The sequence below is a fragment of the Citrus clementina genome, unplaced genomic scaffold, assembly GCF_000493195.1.
Source record: "Citrus clementina cultivar Clemenules unplaced genomic scaffold, Citrus_clementina_v1.0 scaffold_2, whole genome shotgun sequence".
Taxonomy (NCBI): Eukaryota; Viridiplantae; Streptophyta; class Magnoliopsida; order Sapindales; family Rutaceae; genus Citrus; species Citrus x clementina.
The window spans coordinates 15415565-15438078 of NW_006262688.1; the positions used below are offsets into that span (position 1 = coordinate 15415565).

At 33.4% G+C, this 22514-nt stretch overlaps 4 protein-coding genes across 10 annotated transcripts; 1 reads left to right on the forward strand and 3 right to left on the reverse strand.

The window, feature by feature from the left end:
- Window positions 1-797: 797 nt before the first annotated feature.
- On the reverse strand, window positions 798-3431 carry LOC18053421 (nuclear cap-binding protein subunit 2). The gene is made up of 8 exons (XM_006447160.2): window positions 3322-3431; window positions 2973-3196; window positions 2620-2758; window positions 2486-2519; window positions 2169-2279; window positions 1786-1839; window positions 1578-1684; window positions 798-1140 (listed from the first exon to the last, which is right to left on the reverse strand). Exons 1-8 carry the CDS (start codon window positions 3337-3339, stop codon window positions 1066-1068), a joined length of 762 nt encoding a protein of 253 aa, XP_006447223.1. The 5' UTR covers window positions 3340-3431; the 3' UTR covers window positions 798-1065.
- A 6251-nt stretch (window positions 3432-9682) lies between these two features.
- On the forward strand, window positions 9683-13983 carry LOC18053422 (protein NUCLEAR FUSION DEFECTIVE 6, chloroplastic/mitochondrial). Of its 7 annotated transcripts, none has more exons than XM_024190147.1 (3): window positions 9683-9963; window positions 10060-10184; window positions 13702-13983. In XM_024190147.1, the coding sequence occupies exons 1-3, from the start codon at window positions 9815-9817 to the stop codon at window positions 13746-13748; spliced, it is 321 nt and encodes a 106-aa protein (XP_024045915.1). In that variant the 5' UTR covers window positions 9683-9814; the 3' UTR covers window positions 13749-13983. The 7 variants fall into 7 exon arrangements, with proteins under 7 accessions (XP_024045915.1, XP_006447224.2, XP_024045919.1 ...); XM_006447161.2 differs by having other exon boundaries at window positions 9684-9963; window positions 10063-10184; XM_024190151.1 differs by having other exon boundaries at window positions 9685-9963; window positions 13452-13782.
- Window positions 13984-16586: 2603 nt separating this feature from the next.
- LOC18053423 (uncharacterized protein At4g28440) lies at window positions 16587-17954 on the reverse strand. Its single transcript, XM_006447165.2, has 2 exons — window positions 17455-17954; window positions 16587-17016 (listed from the first exon to the last, which is right to left on the reverse strand). The coding sequence occupies exons 1-2, from the start codon at window positions 17699-17701 to the stop codon at window positions 16832-16834; spliced, it is 432 nt and encodes a 143-aa protein (XP_006447228.1). The 5' UTR covers window positions 17702-17954; the 3' UTR covers window positions 16587-16831.
- Window positions 17955-18213: 259 nt separating this feature from the next.
- LOC18053424 (reticulon-like protein B17) lies at window positions 18214-21151 on the reverse strand. The gene is made up of 8 exons (XM_006447166.2): window positions 20423-21151; window positions 20158-20314; window positions 19980-20054; window positions 19749-19890; window positions 19585-19654; window positions 19407-19472; window positions 19192-19314; window positions 18214-18817 (listed from the first exon to the last, which is right to left on the reverse strand). The coding sequence occupies exons 1-8, from the start codon at window positions 20898-20900 to the stop codon at window positions 18687-18689; spliced, it is 1242 nt and encodes a 413-aa protein (XP_006447229.1). The 5' UTR covers window positions 20901-21151; the 3' UTR covers window positions 18214-18686.
- Window positions 21152-22514: the final 1363 nt, after the last annotated feature.

Consider the following 22514-nt stretch of genomic DNA (forward strand, 5'->3'; position numbering starts at 1 on the left):
CTATTGGAGAGAGATTATGATATGCAATTACAAGTGTCATTGCCCAAGAGAAGAGGCAGATTGACAAACTAAACAGTAATTCGAGTTTTGAACAAACAAGATATAAGCTCTATTTGGTGTGGTAATGTTTAGTAAACCTATGTTGCTGTGATTTAGAAGATGAATTATTTTTATCTCACATTTATAATGTGAAAATCTTATAACATTTTTATTATTTTTGTGAAAATCGGAATAACTTTTCATGTAGTATTAACTTTTATTTCATAATTTTTAACTTTTTTTTTACAACAATTACAACTTAAAGTTGCAACATCTCAATATCAAATAGAACCCTAATAAAGAATTGGTAAAAAGTTATTGAAAGATTAAGCTGTGTAATAATTTTCATCCAAGGTCACTAGTTATGGTTAATTTCTGTTCGACTGAACCAACCGCCCAACAGTTGGTCTTGATTTCTAACAATCAATTATGTAGGAAATTTAGTCTTAATTACAAACAATCAATTATGAAATTTCCTACAATTGCACGATGCTACCTAGAAACAATCTTTTTGCTTCCTCAACTGAACAAAAATGAACTAAAACCGGTTGTCTCGAGGGATTTATCAACAGTCACCACAATTGTATTGCACTAAAAAATTTTACCATTGAGGGTTCGTGAAAAATCCATGTACTAAGGGGTGATTTCAGAAGACCTATTGGAGCCTTCAAATCATTTTCACCCTGTTGAAAAACTTTGTAGCTTTCGACATAAATCTCAGGTCATCTCCACAGAATATGTATTGCAGACATACAACATTCACAATCAACATGCTTGCTAATTGAACTGTTACTTCTTTGCACACAAGTCAAAATAAGATTTAGACGCCTTTGCTTGAAAATTCATCGCAAAGACCTGTCAAGGTATAACGCAATAGTTGCCCAAATGTTTTGAAAGAAAAATCAGTTGCATTACAGTTGTCCAAATACAAGGTGTCCCCCCCACTTTTTAGCAGTATTTCTTTCCATAAAGATGCCAGACTGAATTTTAAAAAAAAAAAAAAAAAAAAAGCCCGTAGCAATAAGACTAAGATCTTTGCTTTCTATCATCATCCTCATCATCATCAGAGTCACCACTTTCACGGAAACGTGGATTCTTCTCCTGTTGCATCGAGACAAATGTAAGATTATAAATCACAAAACATCATTTATTCCAAACTACCATTTTCAATATTATATATATTTTAAACAGTATATAAATGTAAATCTAAACCCCCTCTAACGTAGATGTGTGTGAGAAACTCTGAACCTCTTACACTACCCCGAAAGATTTTACCAGATGTTCAAACAATAATGTGAAGAAGCATAACATGATATTCTTGCTTTCCCTCTGACCATGTAATGTAATCACCACTTCATTGTAATTGGGTTGAACCTAATGTAAACTCTTTAATCTTCTCTACTCCACTAACCAAGATTTATGCCTACACTTATTCCACTCCCACCCCACCCATTTTACGTTTCACACACAGGCCCTAGCCACATGCATATCAAGACAACGAGAAGGAAGAAAGAGGCCATTCAGGATTTAACATTTACCGGTCTTGAGTCATGATCAGAATTTCTCCTAGATTCAAAATCTGCACTTCTCTTTGACGTCTCATGTGCATGACGATCATCTTCCCGATGTCGCTTCCGTTGATAATCTGTTTTCTCAAAAGGAGTCAGCAATCAAACAAAACATTTCATTGAAGACAGATCAAACGTCTAAAAAATGAACTGGGATACAAGGCAGTAAAGGAAGCACCTCTGCCATGCCGATGAGAGCCCCCATGTCCGTGGCCTCCACCATGTCTACCATCTGCAATACCATTTAGTTTTCAGTAGACAATCTCTTTTAGCTTTTTTGCACGTAAAATTATCAGAACATCTTAAGTTGGGCTTGACAACATCCACAAGGTCAGGGTTAGGTTAATATTTCTAGGTCTGTAATAAGGTCAGGCAGGACTATAACTTGCCAAATTCAAGCCTTTGTACTTTTACCAAATTCAAGGTAAATCGAAACATATTCCACATCAATAAACAATGAACAAATGAGGGCCAAAGAAAAAATAGAAGACAAGCATATTGTGAACTGCATTAAATATTCTCTGAAATAAAGATCCACATAAAATGGCACTGAAAACTTACAACGAGGTTGCATAACCGGCTGGAAAGAGTTCAATGAACCAGTACCATAATCTACAAGCTGTCTTTGTGCTTCTAACTCTCTCTGAACTAATTTTCCATAACCACCTCTGCGTGCATAACACGTTAAGGAAACTGAAAACTGAATGAGGGTCTGAATTTTTGAACTAACAATGAATATCACCAACCACAAATTAGATGATTGACAGATTTATATGCATCACCACCACCAAAACTGTTGAAAGCCTCTGTTCGGTGAAAACTTATATTAACCACATCAGACCAACACATGAAATTTAGTAGAGTTAACAAAAGGATATCAGGATCATAATCTGTTCGGTATTCATCCCGCACCTGGACACATACAAGAATGACAAAATAAATAAATAAATGAATAACTCACCAAGAAGAGTAGACTTTCGGCAGTAATTAGTGATAAGGACCATTAACTCACCTGCCCACCACTTCGACCACGACCCCATTGCCTTCCATCCTGAAAACCCCAATCAAAATCAACTCTAATAGGACGATCATCAAGAATCGTCCCACTTATATATTTGACAGCATCTTCGGTATCTTCTCTAGAGTAGAATCTGGCAGGAAGAAATTATATCATTCAATAAAGAACTAGTTCAAACAGAAAAATCCCATGAAAAATTACCATTATCACATTTCCAAACTAGTAGACTATTCATCCAAATAAATATATTGCAATGCAAAAGTAAAACGTTCAATTAATAAAAATAACCCAGAAAGGGGGGGAAAGAAAAAAAAGGTACATTTGAAAAAACCTAACACAAGACATACAAGGCAAAACAGAAGCCACAGGGCGTTTTGGAGTTCTTGTCCAAACCCATGATGATTTTCTTAATTTCCCCAGCTCGTGAAAAAAGCTCATAAATTTGCTCTTCCGTCGTGTAAAACGACATGTTCCCGACGTAAACAGTAGTTGAAGCTAGCAACGCTTCCTCGAATTCTTCTTGAGTCCCCGGAAACCTTCTGTCACGATAAGCTGAAAGCTTCCTTTGATCCTAAAATTACCAGAATAAAAAATTTTAAAACAAAAAGTATAAAAATTAAAAAAGATTCCTAAGAAACCCAAGCGAAGTGCTTTAAATTTTTATTTAGGTTAGAGACAGTGGGTTGAAAACTTTACCTTGAATAGAGAAGCCATGGCCGATAGCTCTCCCAGTAGAAGAGAACTAATAAAACAATGTCGGGTCCGCTTCTGTCTATTTACCAACCAAAGATACTGTTTGGTAATAGCTAATTCTATAACCCAGGGTTTATAAATTATCAATAACGAGACACCTTAGTTCTTGGTTTCATGTCAGAGCGTTGATCTATGGATTCAAAAGCATGAGTTCGAATACCGGCAAACGTTGGAATTTCATTTCTCGTTCTTTTTCAATTAAATTGGAGGGTATTTTTTAATTGAGTCCTCATTATTTCTAAAAAAAAATTCAGAGACCAAAAGTTTACTAAATTAATTAATTAAATCCTTTCAAGTACAAATTAATATCATTCAAGTCCTTAACTTAACTCCTCAGTTAGAAATATTAACAACGTTGAGGACATTTTAGTAAAAGAACAATTGAACCCTTCCTCATTCTTTTATTTTTGACAGGTGGCAATAGTTTCAAGTAAAGTCAATTCACCTAACCAAGTTAAAGTTCTTTCAAGTGAAAAAAAAAAAAAAAAAAACCTCCAGAAGAAACTACCGTATTCTTAGTGTGAGAGGAGGGATTGAGAGAACGTGGGATGGCGCAAAAAATGTTGTATAAATCTATTGTGATTTTGACCAAAGCCTTGTTAGCATTGGTTGAGTTCAAGTATTGGAGAGAAGCCGAGCTTAAAGGTTAGTAACTCTAATTTTTAAGTGATTTTTGCAAGTATTTTTTGATAAAATTGTTTCCATATTTAGTGATCTTTGTGAAAAATTAGGTTTTTCAAGTCTAATTTTCTAAATGACAAACTATGTTTAATTATTGGTGGATTTTTTTTATTGAATGTTGTATTTTGTTAATATACTTTTTTTAATTTGCTCTTTATATAATAATTAGACCAAATACACCATATTTATATATGTATTTATCGAACTTATTTTGCCTATTTTATGGGCTTTCTTGAGTTGTTGTATATGTACAATATTTCAGTTCAACCAATTGGTATCGTTATATTAATAAGATTGAATTCATTGTATTTGCTTTTTTGTTCATGTAAAATTGAATTCTATGTGTTATTATGAGTGGTAATTTTTATATATATTAGACTAAATTCTCTATAGTTGTTGGGTTTTTTTTTTCTTTTCAGTTTTTATTTTTATATGTATTAGATTGAATTTTCTTTCATACTTTTTTTAACCGAATTACATGTATATTTCATTTAGGTTGAGTTTTTTATTCTTTGCTAAATAAAATTGTATTAGTTTAGCCATTTTTTGATGCAATACTTTTTTGTTTTAAAATTGATGCGGGTAGTCATGTTACCTTTTTTTTGTTGGTTAAAATTAATGGGGCGGTGTATGAGATAGGATATAGGGACCTAGAGGAATATAAGATTATTAGGTTGTTTCATGAAATTCTAGAAGTCATGGTTAAGTATGGACACAATGAAATGGATTTGATTGAAATTTTTGTTGTGTTGCCATGGACTACAAGTAGGCAGAGGAAGCTAATATCAAATGATAGTGAATTGTATTCGGTTTTTGAGGAATTTTTTACTAATAGTTGTCATGTTATTGAGTTTGAGGTGCACACTGGGTTAGGTGGTCAATCATGCCATGAAAGTGTTGTATTAGGATCTGAAAATCCTGTCAATATAGGTGTTAGTATGGGTAGTGATAAGTTTAAAAAACTTAGTGAAAATGACTTTATCGGAGGGCACTCATCTGATGAAGAGAATGGTCTCTCACAGATGTATGAATCCATTGTTGATAATGAGTGGAAACCAAATCTAAATGGTTCAGTTAGTCTAAAAGTAGGAAATACCTTTGAATCTGTTGCATTATTAAAAGAGGTTATGGTGAAATATGCAATCCAAGAGGGTTTTGAGTTAAATAGGATTAAAAATGATGGTGTTAAGTATACTTGTTGTTGTGTTAATCCAAAATGCACTTGGAAACTTCATGCTTCATCGATGGTTGATGGGATAACTTTTAAAATTAGGTATATTAAAGGGAAACATGATTGCCAGATTAAATCATTTAACAAAGATGCAACATCACCTTGGATAACTAAAGTTTGTGCTGGACTTATTCAAACTAACCTAGGAGTTGGTGTAAATGTCATAAGAAGTGAGTTAAAAGATAAACATGGGATTGAATGTGACAAACAAAAACTATACAGGGCAAAAAAAAATTGCATTAAAAAACCTAGGTGCTGACCACATTGCTTGCTATGGAAAGCTTTTGAAATATGCTCACATTCTAATGAAAATGAATAGAGGTGCTTGTGTTAAGGTTAAAGGTTGATAGGCCATTGTCAAATAGCCCAATTTTTCAAAGGTTTTTTTTGTCATTTCCTGCACTTAAAGTGGGGTACCTAACTGGGTGTAGACCTTTCATAGGATTGGATGGGTGTCACTTGAAGGGGCCATACAAGGGAGTATTGTTATTCGTTGTTCATTAGATGCTGATAGTGGAATTTTTCCACTGGCTTTTTCCATATGTGAAGTAGAGAACTATGATAGTTGGGGGTATTTTTTATCTTTGCTGTATGAATTCATTGGGGCTGATGATCATAGGTCTGTAACTATTATTAGTGATAGACAAAAAAGTCTTTTATGGGGATTGGAAAAATATTGGCCTAATGTTAGTACTAGATATTGTGCTAGGCATATCTTTGCCAATTTGAAGTGTAAGTTTCCTGGTTTGAATGACATGGGGTTATTCTGGAAAGCTTGTAGGGCTGCAAATCAGTATGACTTTGAGAGGGCAATGAGTCAAATTAGGGCTAAAGACCAAAATTGTTATGAATGGTTGAGAAAAATACCACCTGCACAGTGGTCTAGAAGCGGGTTTGATCATCATGTGAAATCTAACCATGTTACAAACAACATGACTGAATCTTTTAATAAGTGGGTGGATGAGGTTAGGGATAAGCCTGTCCTAACCATTGTTGAGCATATTCGTAGACAACTAATGGTGAGAATGTTGAAAAAATATCAGCTAGGTGAAACTTGGCAAGACCATTTGACTCCATATGCTAGAGAAAGACTAAATCAATCCTCAAATGAGGTAAGGAGAATTAAGGTCTTTGGATGTAGAGGGGAGCTGTTTGAATGTTGTCAAGCTGGCTATAGAAACTTCCTAGTACATATTACAGATGGTACGTGTGAATGTGGGATGTGGCAAGTTAGTGGAGTGCCTTGCAAACATGCAGTAGTTGATATTCTTCATAAAGGAGGGCAACCTGAAAATTATGTGCATCATTATCTGACCAAGGAATCTTTTATGATGACATACATGGGGACTATAAATCCTATTCCTGATGAGTGTCCTTGGCCTGAAGTGGAAGCTGAACCTTCCCCTGATGTTGTGGTGCCTGTGAAGGTTGGACCACCTGACATAAAGGCTCCAGTTGGTAGACCGAAAAAGAAAAGAACAAAAGAACCTAGTGAGACCAAACTAACTAGTAAAAGGTTTACTATCAAATGTAGTGCTTGCAGATGTCTTGGGTACAACAAAAAGGGTTGCCCTAATTTTCCAAAAACCACAAGAACTATAGAGGTATAACATAAGAGTCATTTTTGTTTTTTAAATTTCATTTGGTGAAGTTAACAAATATTGATCTTGATGTTGTGCAGGGAAGCAATAGGACTTCATCAAGTGCACAGGTTTAATTTAATTATAAAATTTTAATTCAAAAGGATTTTTTTTTCTTTTGCACTAGATATTGCTTAAAACTTGGTGATATTGGTTGTGTGCAAGGAAGAAATAAGGCTTAATCAAGTGGACATGTTTAATCTAGTTCTGAAAATTTAATTCTAAAGGATTTTTTTTGTTCTTTTTCATTAAATTGCTTAAAACTTGGTGATATTTTTTGTGTGCAGGCAAGCAATATCACTTCATCAACTGCACAGGTCTGATTTTGTAATTGAATCTCCTTATATATGTTTTGTTTTGTTATCAAATGGATTAATAACTTGGTACTATATATGTTTGATTTGATCATGGAATTATATTGAATAGATTGATTCTTTTTTTTATTTAATGAAATTGATGTCTTTTTTTTTTCTTTTTGGACAGCATGGAACTAACCCACAATCTCAAGAAGTAGATGTCAATGAACAATCAATTGGCAATAGTTCTGAACAAGCTAGTTAGGTTTCAATCAATGTCACTCAACCAGTGGGGCTGTATACACAACTATTGTGGACTGTACTTCAACCTCAAAATGAAGAACTTATCATTGTTAACAAGGAGTAGGATAGTACAATTTCACCTTGGGTTGACATTTAATTCTCCATTATAGAATTCAAAAGACAATTAATTATTTTTTTTGTTTAAATTTCAGTTTACCTTAGTATTGTTAAGGTATTTGTTAGTTTGAATTTAATTGACTTTCATACTTTTAATTTCATTTTTAGACTGAATGTTATTGTGATTTTTTTAATATTATATTCAATACATATGTTATTTAGTTTAACAATTATTATATTTTTATAGATGTGATGAAATTATATGGATAGCAAATTACATTTTCATGTATAATTCACTCAAATTGATAAACAGGCTGTTAGATTGAAAAACAAAATGTCTAAGGTTAAAATTGTACTTTAAATCACTAATATGATTATAGGGGTATACCTGCCTTTTATGTTTAACTTAACATTTTCACTAATTTTTTTAACGGAAGAATTGGGTTAAGGGCTTGAATGACATAAATTTACACTTGAAAGGATTTAATTGATTCATTTAGTAAACTTTTGGTCTCTGATTTTTTTTCTAGAAATAATGAGGACTCAAATAAAAATTACCCTAAATTGGATGATGATAAAGTTTACATTCTACTAGTATAGATAGGAACAATATTTCTTTTAGTGTTGTGTGAGCATAAAAATTTGAATTATATCATACTAAATTTATCGAGAATAATATTAATAAATTTTTTATTGTAAGTATTAGTGTATCAAAAAGAACAATGTCATACATTTTAGAAAAGAAAAAAAAATAAATTATAGAGATTTTTAAACATTGAAATACTAATTCATTTTATTTGTAGCAAAAATATTTAGGAGATCACAACAATAAACTGATACTTTCGTCTTTGATAAAAATTGTTTTAATATTTTACGGCACCTTGGGTTTTTTCTTTTTTTTCACTTAAGGGATGTTTCTTTTTTATCTGAAACTTAAATTTTACTTATTTTCATATATTTATAGTTTTTAATTTTTTTAATCACTTATATCTAATTATCAGATGATTAGGTCTCAATGAAAAAAATTAAATATTTTGACTTTTATATGAATGGCAAACATCTGAATAAATTTTTAATATTTTTTCTCATTAATATCACTATTACATAAATTTATTTCTTATTATATAAATTATTCTTTTGTTATTTTTTATTTATCCATTTTTTTTGGTTTTATGCATGTATTCAACAATTTTTTTTTTTTTTTGTGAATGAGAATTTTTAAACAGAATAAAACTTTAGGTAAGTGTGTTTTATAATAGGTCAATCTTTTTGTATTCATATTTATTATTTTTATAATAGATTTTGAATTGTATGTAATACATTAATTTTAATTCAAATGATTAAACAAATCTTGATTGGCTTAGGTAATTAATAAGAAAGAATATTAATATAATATACTAAAAATAACATTATAAATATATTAAAAAAATATGTGTGATCGAAATATATTTTATTTTTCATATTTGTTAAGGTAAAAATTATCAATTTTTTTTACTAATCAAAAAATTTATTTATAAATCGTTATGTATTTAACCAATAAAATATAAGTATTCTTAGTATTTGAAGTTATATATGTCAAAATATTATTTTCAGATATTTTATTTTAAAAAATAAATAACTTAACGCTTATATTCATATGTTAAAAAAATCATTCAAATATATATAATCAGATTTATTTAGATTTCAGATAAATTCAGATCTATTTAGATTTTAGATAAAAAAAATACTACCTTAACCATTTATATTAAATTCGATTTCTTAGTACAGTCGTGCATTGTTATGAAGTGTAGATTGCGAGAATAACATTGCATGCATGTATATTTTTCAAACTAATTGTATTAATTTAATATAACATCAATTTGTTAGTTAAATTAAAAATATAAAATAAAGAAATAAATCATGAACTAAGATATATTTAATTTAATTAATTAAATTATACCACATGAATTTGTATAAAAATTTATAACTTTATCATTACTAATAAATTAGTAGTAATAATAATAATACCAACAATAGTAAAAGCCCCTCAATTTCCTCTTTAAACCATAAACAGAGCCAGAATATCAATCTACTCTTGGCGCAGACTCTGCTTACAAGAATAGCCAAGCACTCCTCAGGGTTTTAGCGTCCGCAGCAGAGCGGTCCCCTTAATTCGCAAAACCCCGCAAAAACGTAAAATTCAATTAAAAAATCCCACTGACTTTCGCAATTCGGAATACCAACAAAATATGGCCTCATTTGCCGCCGCCAGATCAATTTTCCGGTCTAACTCGGCTCGTAACGCCACCACTCGGCTCGCTTCCCAAGCCAAGACCAAAGCCGCCCCCTCTCCCTTTGGTGTTTCCGCGAAGAAACCCCTCTCCCTCGCTGCTCTCAGGTCCGCACCGTTACTCGTTCATTTATTATTTAAAAAAAATAGAGGAATTTTTTTTTTTACATTTAGTAATAAAATTTGTTTTCTCATTTGATAAAGAAGGAGTCCCGTTGAATTGAGCTTTTGCGTGGAATCAATGCTGCCGTATCATACTGCCACGGCTTCGGCTTTGTCGACTTCACTGCTCTCCATCTCTCAATGCGGTTACGGTTGGCTTCCTGAAGGTAGCCTTTCTTCATGCTCTCAAAATGATTTACGCGTTTCGCATGCTTTATCTATTTTGGTGCATTTTGTCTGATTGTTTTTCAGAAATGAAAGCATTAGATTGAGTCTTTGAGTACATGGATGAGATTGATTAATTGATGGATGGGTTTTCACCAAGAGTTGCATACTTGTTGTGTTGATAATAGATAGATAAAAGATACTGATGCTTTTATCCTTGGATTAGGCAACTAGGGGGCCTGTGTTAATGATGATCTTTTCGTCCTCTTAATTTTCCGGTAAGATGGTGGGCTGGCTTAAAAAACCATAATTATGTCGAATTGGCATTCAAGTAGATAAAATATGTTCTGATCAGCAGATGCTGTTTATATTAATTGCATGGATATTTTTGTGATCTCTCCTTCTTTCCTTTTCTATTTTAATGGGGTGAGATGCTGGCCAGGTACCTAGGTTTGATGGCCTATGCTCATGTCCTAGACAATATCTGCCATTCTCTTTCTCCTGTGTTGTTTTTGATGAGTGGTGTGTAATATTCTTCGTGTTGTAGGCCAAAACAAGACTAGATGAAGTTCGGAAAGCAAAGATGGAATTGACTTGGATTTGTATATATTTTTCAAGTATTTAAGCTACTTGGGACTGGCATTGTCTGTAGACTAGGGAATAAGGTTGTTATTTCAAAAGAACAATCGAACATAACGTAACTTGATGGTTTTTGGAAAAAATTGATGCACTGCAAGCTTGTTTACTGGTTTTGTTTGGCAGGCGTTTTCTATTGCATGTAATATGGTTTGTTTCCCCTAATATTAAAGCTTCATTAGATGTGTGGCTTTCTCCTTTGAGATGTCTGAAATGTTATGCATGTTTTTATGGTTGTATTGATGTGATAGTTAGAAGATTAATCAATTGTGCTTGCAATTATGAATATTTTATTTTATTGAAGTGCATTTCAATTAGGATCATTGTGATAATTAAGCACACTAATAAATTTTATTCAATCAGCTTGCAATGATGATGTGTGATGAATGTTCAGAGGAATCAAGCCAGTTTTATGTAAAAAAATATGCTTCTAAGGCATTTATTGCTTAGAAGTTTTATGTGAGCCGCCAAGAAGAGACAGGTTGGGCTAGTAGAAGATATTTCTCCTTTCATTCAGTTTGATGTTGGATATGTAGTTCATAGACCACAAAAGCAAATGTGTATTGCAGATTATCAATATAAGTTCTTGATTCACTTTTTGATTAAATTTTAGATTATAAGGATGCTAGTAAAAATCTTGAAGTGTTTCATGGATCTAATAAACTAGCAATAATGATGTGTGATGCATGCCGAAAGGATCGTTTAGAAGTTTTGTTTTGTTCAAAGATTGTTGCATTTTAAAGAGAAGCACACCTGTTTGTTTAGAAATATGACTAAGTTGTCTTCTGGAAAATTTCGTGAGTAAATTGTTATGTATTTGTACTTTATGTAAGGATGGCAATTTTGACTGCAAACTCGCTGCTACCCACCTGCAATGGGTAATTTTGGTTGCACTGGCTGGATTTGCTAAAACAAACCAAAACCAGTTGCAGGTAATGGGCGGATTTAGTAAAAAGAGAATACCCTGTAGATTCTTGCACTAGTACCCTCTTACCTGCATTATTTTTATATTTTTTTTATTTAATATTTAAAAATGAAAATATAAAATCTAAACTCCAAGAAAAGTAGTAAATAGCAAATTCTTTGAAGATCATGATGAGATTGATGAGATTTTTTATTATTTAATATTTAAAAATGAAAATATAAAACCTAAACTCCAAGAAAAGTAGTAAATGGCAAATTCTTTGAAGATCATGATGAGATTGATGAGATAAGGATCTTTTGCTTAAAACATGGAGTATCATATGCTTATTATAATTTTGTATTTTATGTGTGTGTTTGGAATATAATAATTTTTATCCAAATCGTAGGAATTATGTTGAATGGGTACTAGTGGTGGTAAGATAAAGATCTTAACTATTGGAGCTCGGTGTTGAATGAAATGGGTCGTGGATGCTACTCTTGGATACTATTTTGTGATTCTTCGTTCATTTTTCTTTTCCAATTAACAGTACTTGTGATGGGTTTTTATATTCATGCTTAAATTGGAGAATTGTGTTAGATTGACACATCTTTTGTATTTTTTTTTTAATGTTAACACTTTAATTTCTCATCTACAACGATAAATATTAGATTCAAGTATTCTATATGGATTTTTTAGGCTGATGTTACAAATTTATATTTTGAATTATATAGTTTATATTCTTAAGTTTGATGAATGTACATTTTAATATTTGTGATTTGAAATTTTGGGAACTACAAAAAATCGGCCAAATACCATTGCAGTTTGATAATAGTTAAACCCGCAATGGGCGGGTTACGCCCCCCCCAAAAAAAAAAAAAAGAAACCTTTTTTTTTTCTTTTGAGGGTATGGGCGTGGTACTGGCAAATTCGCAACAAAATCTATCCGACCGCCACTCCTTTATGATTGTTTAGCCACTTTTCTAATAGTTGTGATTTAAGTGGGTCTGTCCTTTACATTTAAATTTATCTTTCCTCTTCCAATTTTCATATCTTTAGTTCATAAGATAGGTTATAATGATCGTCTGTAGGGAGTTCCTAACTGTACACCTTCAATTTTTTTGATTGATATTGGCAGCTGATATTAGATAGGAATGTGCATTCAAGCATTGATGCCCTTGGGACTCAGTTAGCCTCCAGATGACGGTTCCAGTATTTTGATTATCCTAAGCATATTAAGACCTAACCTTTGAATACTCCAAGTGGTACTAGTAATGTGGTAGACAAGAGTCCAATCCTCTCTCTTAATCCTGCCACATTGTGTTTATCTTCCTTTGGGTTTTGTTCTTCTCTTTGTTATTTAGGCATTGGCAATGGAAAAAAAAAAGTTTCAAGTGTAATGAATTTTGTTGCTTTGGCTTTCATTTGTTCTTATTGACATGAAACTTTCCACAGTTATAGATATTCTTATGCATTGATCATTCAGATTTTGATTGACTTGAAAATGAAGGGTAGCCTTCGATGTGAACATATTTTCATGGTCATATATTTTAGGTAAACTTCTTTTGTTCCCTGTTGTTCAGTGTTTACTTTCTTATTTTCTTTTTGAATCCCGAGTCTGGGACATTAAATACTTTCTTGCCATTAAGGTTTCTCGCTTCACACATAGGTATTATGTCCGTGTGCAACTTTTCTCTTCATCATTTCTAACTACATCTTTTGTTTGTATTAGGGCTGTAATCTCTAGTCTTTGATGTCGCAGCATCAGGAGGAATATGCTGACTTTTCTTGCCAAACTGAGTGTATTAGGTGTATTTGCTACTTGGAAGTTTTTAATGTTCCTGTTCAAATCGGTCTCGCTTAGTTGTCACCAGTTCCTTGAATCTTAAGCTTTTGGGTGTTCCTTACCTTTTCTACTCAAAAGTGATATCACCGAATATGATTGTTGATTTTAATTTTCATTTACTTGCATCTTAGCTCAGGTCTAGGTGTGTCCCTTTACTCAAGGAAGATATGCGCCATCACTTGAGGAATAATGTTGCAAATGCAAAGCAGCCTTAAAAGTGGCAATCCTCTTATTTCTCTTCAAAGCTGAGGAATCAAGAGCGAATAATTGGGATGAGGCGCTGAGCTACGGCCCATGGGGCATCCTTTTGTTTTTCACTCAAATACGTTTGTTTTTAACTCAAGTTTTGTTTTAAGCCGAGGAACACCATGACAAGTTTTGTTGCAACATTTGAGCGATCTTTAAAGGTAAAAGAATTGATGGACAGTGATCCAATCCGGGAGTCCCGGATTGAATCATTGTCCGGGAATCCACCAGGGGCCGTTGGATTCTTTTTTTTTTTAATTTGTGGGCTGCACATGGTGGACCCCACCATGTGCAGCCACTAGTGGCCTTTGGATTGAAATCCAAAGGCCACTAGTTTTTGTCCTGGAAACTGTTCCAGTACCCAAAAATTGATACACCCCAAATGTTAAAAGAAAGGGACACAAAATTCTCTAACGTTTTAAAAGAGACATTTAAATTCTAATTTGTTAACAAATTTGGTTTGTATGAATAACTAAAAGGTTAATATAGTACATTCTCTTATTAATAACTAATGAATTTATCCAAAAACCCTCCTCTAAAAATCACAAAATTCAATCGATTACTAATTTGAAACTCCTCTCTTGTAAAAAAAATCACATACCCTTAACAGAATTCCCTAATTCGTCACACACAGATTTGGTTGCTCGTGTCCAGTTTGCCGGTGGCCTATGCACGTTAACCATTCCTCCTTTCTTTGAACTTATAAGATTGGATTTGTGCTCAACACTAAAGGAAACACATGTTTTCAATCAATTGATTTGAACTTCCAAAAATAACCGAAAGAGTTTTCCTATAGTATGCTTCATTATCTGTTGATGCAGAAATTTGGTCGCGTTTGTTGAGACAATCATGTTTCATGTCAACACTTAAATCTATTTTGATGGGGAACGATGCTGCTTTCAGCTACTTCAATGAGCAGATTCTAACGACCACGTTAACTCTTGCACTTCTTACACCTGCAATCACAAAGAAGAGTCAGGGAATGCTAGATGTTTTTCCGACAAAAATCTTCCAACGCTTAAGTCAATTTTGGGTTTTCTAGAAAAACTTAAGCCACTATTCTATGTGACCTAGTAGTTTATATATGGAATAAAAGTATTAAAATGCACAGAAGGAAAGATTCTGGATTCAAATAGGCAGAGTTTCCCCTTAGTTTTTTGTGTCTTACCTCCATTTGGATTTTTAGGGATTTTATAAACAGCCAAACGTGTAGCAAAAACGTGCAGCATCATCCTTAATTCGCGGTCTTATGGTGCGTTTGGGATTGAGGTGCTGTAGCTTTTAAGCTATAGCTGCTGTGAAAAAAAAGCTGCTGCGAAAAAAAAACTGTAATTATGAAACAAAAGTTAATAATATATAGTAAATATAAATTTTAAATAATAATTTTGATAAAATTATTAAAGATATAATAAATTTTATATTATATAAGTGAAAAATCATATCAACATAGCTTAAAAGCTACAGCAGTTAGTGTTTACCAAACACTTTAGTGCTGTAGCTTTTAAGCTATAGCTGCCCAACCTCAATTCCAAACGCACCCTTAGTGGGTTGGTTGATTGGCGGATTGGGCGAACATGCTGGTTCCCGGATGGTTGAGGGTTGATGCAGTAACTGTGTGGGTGTGGGCATCGTGCTCGATTTTTCTGAAATAGCTTTCTGCTCAACCTTTGGGCAAGCTTTTGTGTAGACCTACCCTTGGCATCTGCTCGAACATTACCTTCATCATGAGGAGACTGTGGTCTCGACCATATGTGTGCGCGCATAGGTGGTGGCATTTTAACCACCCAAACATCATCTATTCCAAGATCCAACAAACTTAGTTTCGTATGATTGCCTTCTTGAAGTTCTTTCAATTGAATGTGGCTCATGTTTTCATCTTTGTAGCCTTTGCTTGATTCACGACTCACAAGAGAAGAAAACTACTATTGCTCATTTCTTCTTTTTAATTTTATTTTATGTTAGATTTAAAATTTAATTTTGTGTTTAGAAATTAGAAGAAACTTGTTGATGAAGAAGAAGAAACATTGAATCAGAATATCAGCAATTGGGAAAATTAGGATATTAAATTGAGATTCTACAACAGAATTCCAACCTTTATAAATAAGGGTGCGTTCGTAATTTTATAAATAATTTATGAACAAAATAGATAAGTTAATATATTAACTTGTATATTAAAGGGAGATAATGATAATTACAAATTACAATCCGTTAACAATTGAGATTTAAATGTCTTTTTTAAAAAACGTATCCATTTTAATAAGCGTTTGAGTGTATCAGCCTTTTTCCCAACTTTAAATACATCATTGAATTTTAATGGTTCACTACTAGCTTGTTTCGGGAGACAGTCTAACGCGAAAATGATTGTCGTTGATGAAACAAGGTCATGTCAATGTCAATGCAACAACAAACAGGTGTCAAAAAATTGTCATATTTAGTTTCTTCATCATCGCAAACCATATCGATCGTTTTAGAATCGAACGATGCAATTTCTCTACAGGACAAAAGTGACAATAGAAAAGCAAAGCTCTGGAATCTACCTTCAATTGGCATGCCAAGTTTGAGTTTTTTCCAGTGTAAGCTAAGATACATCACTCTACCAATATTGTCTGCTTGGCAACACCTTTATTGCATAGCCAGCAATTATCCTTATGAGTTGTAAACATTGAGAATAGGCAAGAAAAAGCAAACAAACTCGGTGTTCAAATCCAAAAACGGATGTGAATTTGTTGCTCATCAACAAGACAGCAAAGAAAAGTAAAAATAGCAAGAATTCGATCACCTTCAATACCCAGCAGTAATTAAAATATAACATTAACTGATCCATTTCAAACTCAATCAGAAACTTAATTACTTGTGTCTATCATCACATTGATATCAAAGCTGGAAAAAACCATATAAGCAAGATCTTTGTACCACCATCCATAAAAACTGGATCCCAGTTAACAGTTTTGACGGGGAACAAGAAGAATCGAACCTCCAGAAATACTAACCTACAAATATTCACCTCCAAATGATACCAATCACTCCACATTAACTAACTCATACTCAACTAAAGAAAGATTGTTACTCTCTTTAACTTCAAAGTCAGCAGGTTCGGTGACTTCAATGCGTCCCCATTTGTCGACTGCTAGCCTCATTGAGCCCTTGAACATATCAATCTTAGCATTACGTAGAATCACAGTGGTGCCCGGCGTCATAATATCAACTGCATCAAAATAAAGCTAACCTTAACAGCAAGTATTAGATCAGTGCCAAAAAGTAAAGAACAACCCATGGCCATTTGCCCATGTGCGAACCAAACAAATAACACCCTTTTCGTACTCCAAAAGTTTTTAAATTACTTGACTGCGCATCTAAGCCGGTGAGTTTTATACAAACTCATGATATAATAATAACCTAAGTTCATTGCCTCTAACCTAAACATAGAGATTAGAGAACATATTCAAGTAAACCAAGTAATTCAGAAAATTTTATATTTATTTTGTTATTTATATTTTGTCAAGTAAAGAAGTTTTCTTCTCCAATCAATGAAATTTTATAGCTAAACTTTCAAATTGGAAACACGATACCAAGAAAAATCAAGCTTTTAAAAGCCCTAATTAATTAATACAAGAAAAGAGCACAACCAAAGAAAAGATTTAACCTTGGTCGTTGCGGGCAGTGAAGTAGATGGCACCGGTGTCGTCGCCGACGAGGCACTCGGCGATGCGAGGTGGTCGAGAAGGCTGAGAGAGAGAGGACAATGACCTTGCGCCACGTGGCTTGTTGACCTGCACGGGCTTCGATGACACCACCTTGACGGTCAGCGTGTGGCCGGTGGTTCCTGGCTTGAGCTGATCGACCTTAATAAAGACCGGCTTCCTCTTTGCCGTCGCACCCGCCGTCGCCATCGCAACAAAGAACCCGAATACTAGGTCTAGGTATAGGATTTGTGAGCGAATGAGAATCGAAGCAGCGACTAATGGGGGGGCGCACCAAATGAAGAGTGAGGTGGTTAGGGTTTTTCAATTTGGTGGCTTTTTTTATGCCGTTTCGAGGAAATGCAAGGGTTAATCAGCTTTGACCACGTGTCCACCATCCATTGGATTAAAAAAAGTTTATGCATTGGCCTTTGCCCCTAATATTTCTTAACTATTAAGTTCTCTTTTTTAATTTCTATCTATAATTTCAATAAAATCCAAAAAAAAGAAAAGAAAAGAAAATTATATAAATACATATAAGCTTATAATGCAATGGTTTTTGTATCTTTTTTTTAATTCTCCAACTTATAGTTTTTTTAATTATTTTCAAGAGGACAGAATTTTATGTAAATGCTTTTCAATTTATTATGTGGGATAAAATAGATTCTCTACTTTGAAAACTAAGATGTTTTATGAATAATATTCTTTATAATCTTATTCTTATCCAATCCTAAAAATTATTCTTACTAATGTACTGAACATCTATTCATTTCATTGGACAGCTAGCGCTTCCATTTCACAATTCTATTTAATTTCAAATCAAGCTCCTAAATTCTATATGGTAATCTCATGCATGTGTAAAGAATAACAAAATTTTGGACCGAATAATATAGTACCATATAAGTTTGCCACGTGCGTGTGCTTCTGCCATCAATGTTGTTAGTCACTTCAATCTTGGCTGGACTTCACTTTCAATGTTGGCATCATCAAGAGCATAAACAAGAGAAACACAGAAGAGAATAAACAAGAGTCATTTTTATTCATACGGGATGTTGAAGGTAAAGGATCAGCCATTTCTATGATACACCATTTAGCGTTGGCTTTTGTTATTGCATAGTACAATTCCCTCATTCATCTGCTATGTCGATAGAAGGAACAACTAATTGGTGTGTCAGAAGCATTGAGAGCTAAACTGCTACTTCTGGGTATCCTGTACTTCTGCCACCACTAATGCCTGCTGTTGCTGGGGCTGCGGCTCTTCTTCTACCTCTTGTCTTGGCAGTAGATGTTGCCGGCAGCACCGCAGTATTACCAACGAGATGAATGCTGCAAAAAGATAATATCAAATTCATGAAAAACCTGCACATATGCTGTTGTAAGGCCTTCTATGCATAAAAGCGTTGGTTTTGGAAAGTGAAAGATGTTTGTAGTTTGCTAAATAATCCTTTTTACTTTGGAATTGACAAGTTTACAGCTTAATGTGACTACACTCATTTAAACTTTCAGGGAACTAGAACGATCATGTTCCATTATCAATCACTAGTCAGCAAATTAAGAAAGATTATTACTTGAAACTGGGGAATTATAGTACGGCTGCTAATAAAGTGTGCCTGTGGTCTCATGAGAATTCAAATCCAGACATAAATGTTGTCGATAATCAATATTCTAGTTACAGATTAGCAATACCATCCCAATTTTACCTGTGAAAATGCGGGTTCTTATTGTAGACAGATTCCAGAAGGCCATGACTGCCGAGGCTGCCACAACTTTTTTGTGAGAACAGGAACCCCATGCTTCCAGCAACCAGCATTTCGTGTTGTCAACTGCAATAAGCAAAATTCACTTCCTTCAATTAAAGCACAAACAGAGAGATGAACATTCTACATATCAAGTACATGGCTGAGTCTATTCAAACCTTTTTGGTTTATCTGATTAGAGTAGCAAGAATACAGCTTTGGGACTATGAAGCTGCTAAAAAACCCTGTTCATATTCACAATGGTCACCAAGAGGTTGAGTCAGTAACTAAATTTGAGATAAGATTCATAAATTGAACAGTAAGTACATGAGTGGCTGAACATTGCGGTTATTGTACCAAGTGCACAGAGCCTCCATATCGTTATAAGATGGCCATATTCAGCTCCCAGAAGCAAAAATGGAACTACCTGTAACCAGAATCACAACAAGGCTTGTATAAGAAGCAGATCCGAAACAGTAAAAATTCTTTAGAAACATGACTGAAAGAACATTTATTGTTACTTTGAGGGTCATTGATGGCTCTCCTGAGAAAAGCTCTCTTGTCTTTGAAATTGCGAGGTTACAAGCTGGAAGTATTACTCTACCAAATCTCAAAATGTCCCCGTCTTTCAGCATAAACTCTCGCCTCTTTTCACCATTATTTCTGTAAATGTACCCATACCAAAACTCAGAAGGCGCAAGGATGAATTTAAACATAAAATGAGATAACAAACTGCGCAAAGGATGACTTACCTTTGCAAGATTGAATTTGAGAAGAATGATGCACCCAAGAACAGAAGCCCGATTTGGGAAATAACCGAAAAGATGCTTAAACCATGAAATTAAGAAGATTCAGGTACCTTAATAATAATTCAAACACCAAAACCAAAATAAAAATCAATGAAAGAAGAGAGGACAAGAGATAACACACCTAAAGTTAACTCCTTTAGCAAAGCCAGAAGACAAGAAACATAAACACCCAAGACCAAACCAAAGGCTTGACTTTGCAACATCCCTCCACATAATCAAATCAGAAAGCACCTGTCCGATTCGATCAAGATTCCCTTCTCCACCGACATCATCCATTTCTAAACACAATTAATCACAATCATACCAATAATAAATCAATACTTAAAAAAAAAATTATTTAGCAGAATCAAAACCAATTATCAAACAAAGAATAATCGAACACATACTTGGAGACAAATTTGGAGAAGGAACACAAGGAACAAGACTAAGCTTCTCTTTCTTGGACCGCACGCTATGCCTCCTTTTCCTTACCTTCCCAATTTCATCCGCCAAACCAATTGCAAGATCTCTCTCATCTCTCATCTCCATCTCTGATCTTCTCCTTGACCTCCGATGATTCCTCGGGGACGGACATCCCACCAGACCCATTTGACCACCTCTTGTTTTGCATCTCCTTCGGGCCCCATTGGGCTCCACACCCAGTTCCTCGGACATGTCAAGACGATCGGTTAAACGGGTTCTTGATTTTCTGTTCGGAGAGGGTGACAGTAGCAGCAGTTCTCGGAGAGGAACCACAGGTGACAGTGATGGCACTTTCTTCGAAGAGGGAGATACAAAGTCTAGAGACAGATGTAGGGTTTCTTCAGAGCTCATTCTTGCAAGGCGCGATGCTGATTTAGTTTGAGAGCTAGGGTTTGAGTCCATAATTTGGACCGATTTTGTGAACTAATTGTGAGAAAAGACTGGATTTTTTGATAGATTTTCCAATGATTCTTTAGTTCTTCGAAATGGGTTTATGATTTTTTTTTTCACTCTGGATTTGTAAGAAAATTTGTGGGCTTTGAATCGATTGAGAGAACGAGCGAGAGAAGTTGATAAGATGGTAGGAGCCGTTGGAGAGAGAAAAGGGTTTCTTTGGTTTGTTATTTGTGTTTGAATTTTTCACGGCGGGGGACAGTGGGACCTTGAGCTCTAACGGTAAGAAACTTAATGGCCGTTTGGTTTGGTGCCGTTTATTGGGCTTTATTTGGTGGGGTTCCATATGCTGACCTCGAAACTTGAATGGAGGCTTTTTCGAAAGCAATCTCATGGAAAAATAAGTATAAAATCACATCAAAGAAAATGGTCGGATTATTTAAACTCATTAATTTTTTAAATATTTTTTAATTAAAAATTTTATTATTTAAATATTTTTTTAAAAAAATTTTATTATTTAAATATTTTTTTAAAAAAACTTAATTAATCAGTTCTTTTTTTAATTTCATAAATTTTTATTAATTTATTTATATATATTTTTAATTATAAATAATTAATATCACTAACTAAGAATAACAAAACTCACAATTTAAAAATAAAAATCAACAAACTTTTATAAGTTATGAAAGTTCAGGAATATTACAACATTAATTTTAGCAAACACAAAAACTAATGAATATCAAAGAAAAAATTCTTATATATAGAAAGCCAAAAATTGAATTAGAAAGAGAGTTAAATTGAGTGTTTAGTTTGTAGAATATGAAAGTATAAAGAGAATTTACAATTTTAAGATTAAAAAAAAAAGTAAGTAATTGGTGAAGGGTAATTTTAAAATTTTTAATTTTTAATAATGAATTTATTTTTTAAAATTGGTGTATGGAGGAATTTGGTGGGTTCAAATAACCACACCCTAAAGAAAAAAAGTAATTTTTCTAAATAATTTCCATAAAACACCTTTACTGTTTTAAGTATTGTAAGAACTGTTTGTTGTAGTAGAGAAGACACATGTATTGAAGATTTTATTTTTTTCGAAGATACTTGTTTTTCAATGTTACCTACGAAAGCATTTTGATACCCATCCTAGCTATATGTCCCTTTAATATCAACACCTAATATCAACACCATATACTTTATTGAATATGTATGTGCTACTACGTGGATGAGACTAGAAACGATGAACACACAATTAGTTTTATATGTATATCGAGAAAAAGAAGTATTAGGCTATAAGTATACTACCAATTGTGGTTAGAATTTTATTACATGATTTTATGTTTTAGTATTATTAGTACCACTTTCTGGTAAATACTATACGTTAATTATCCCCAATAATTTAACATAAATACGGTCGAATATGATAGGAAATAACTAAGAAGCTAAAAAAGATTAGTTTTAAGTTAATGTAAAGATTATGATGATTCATAACCAATCAATAGATTGGATATTTAAGTGATATTTGGGTGGCGCTTTTTTTTTTTAATGCTTAAACAATCTACTTGGAAACCACTTGATTTTTTTTTTGTATATTCATCAACCGGTCAACATTCTACGGAGCAATTTTTA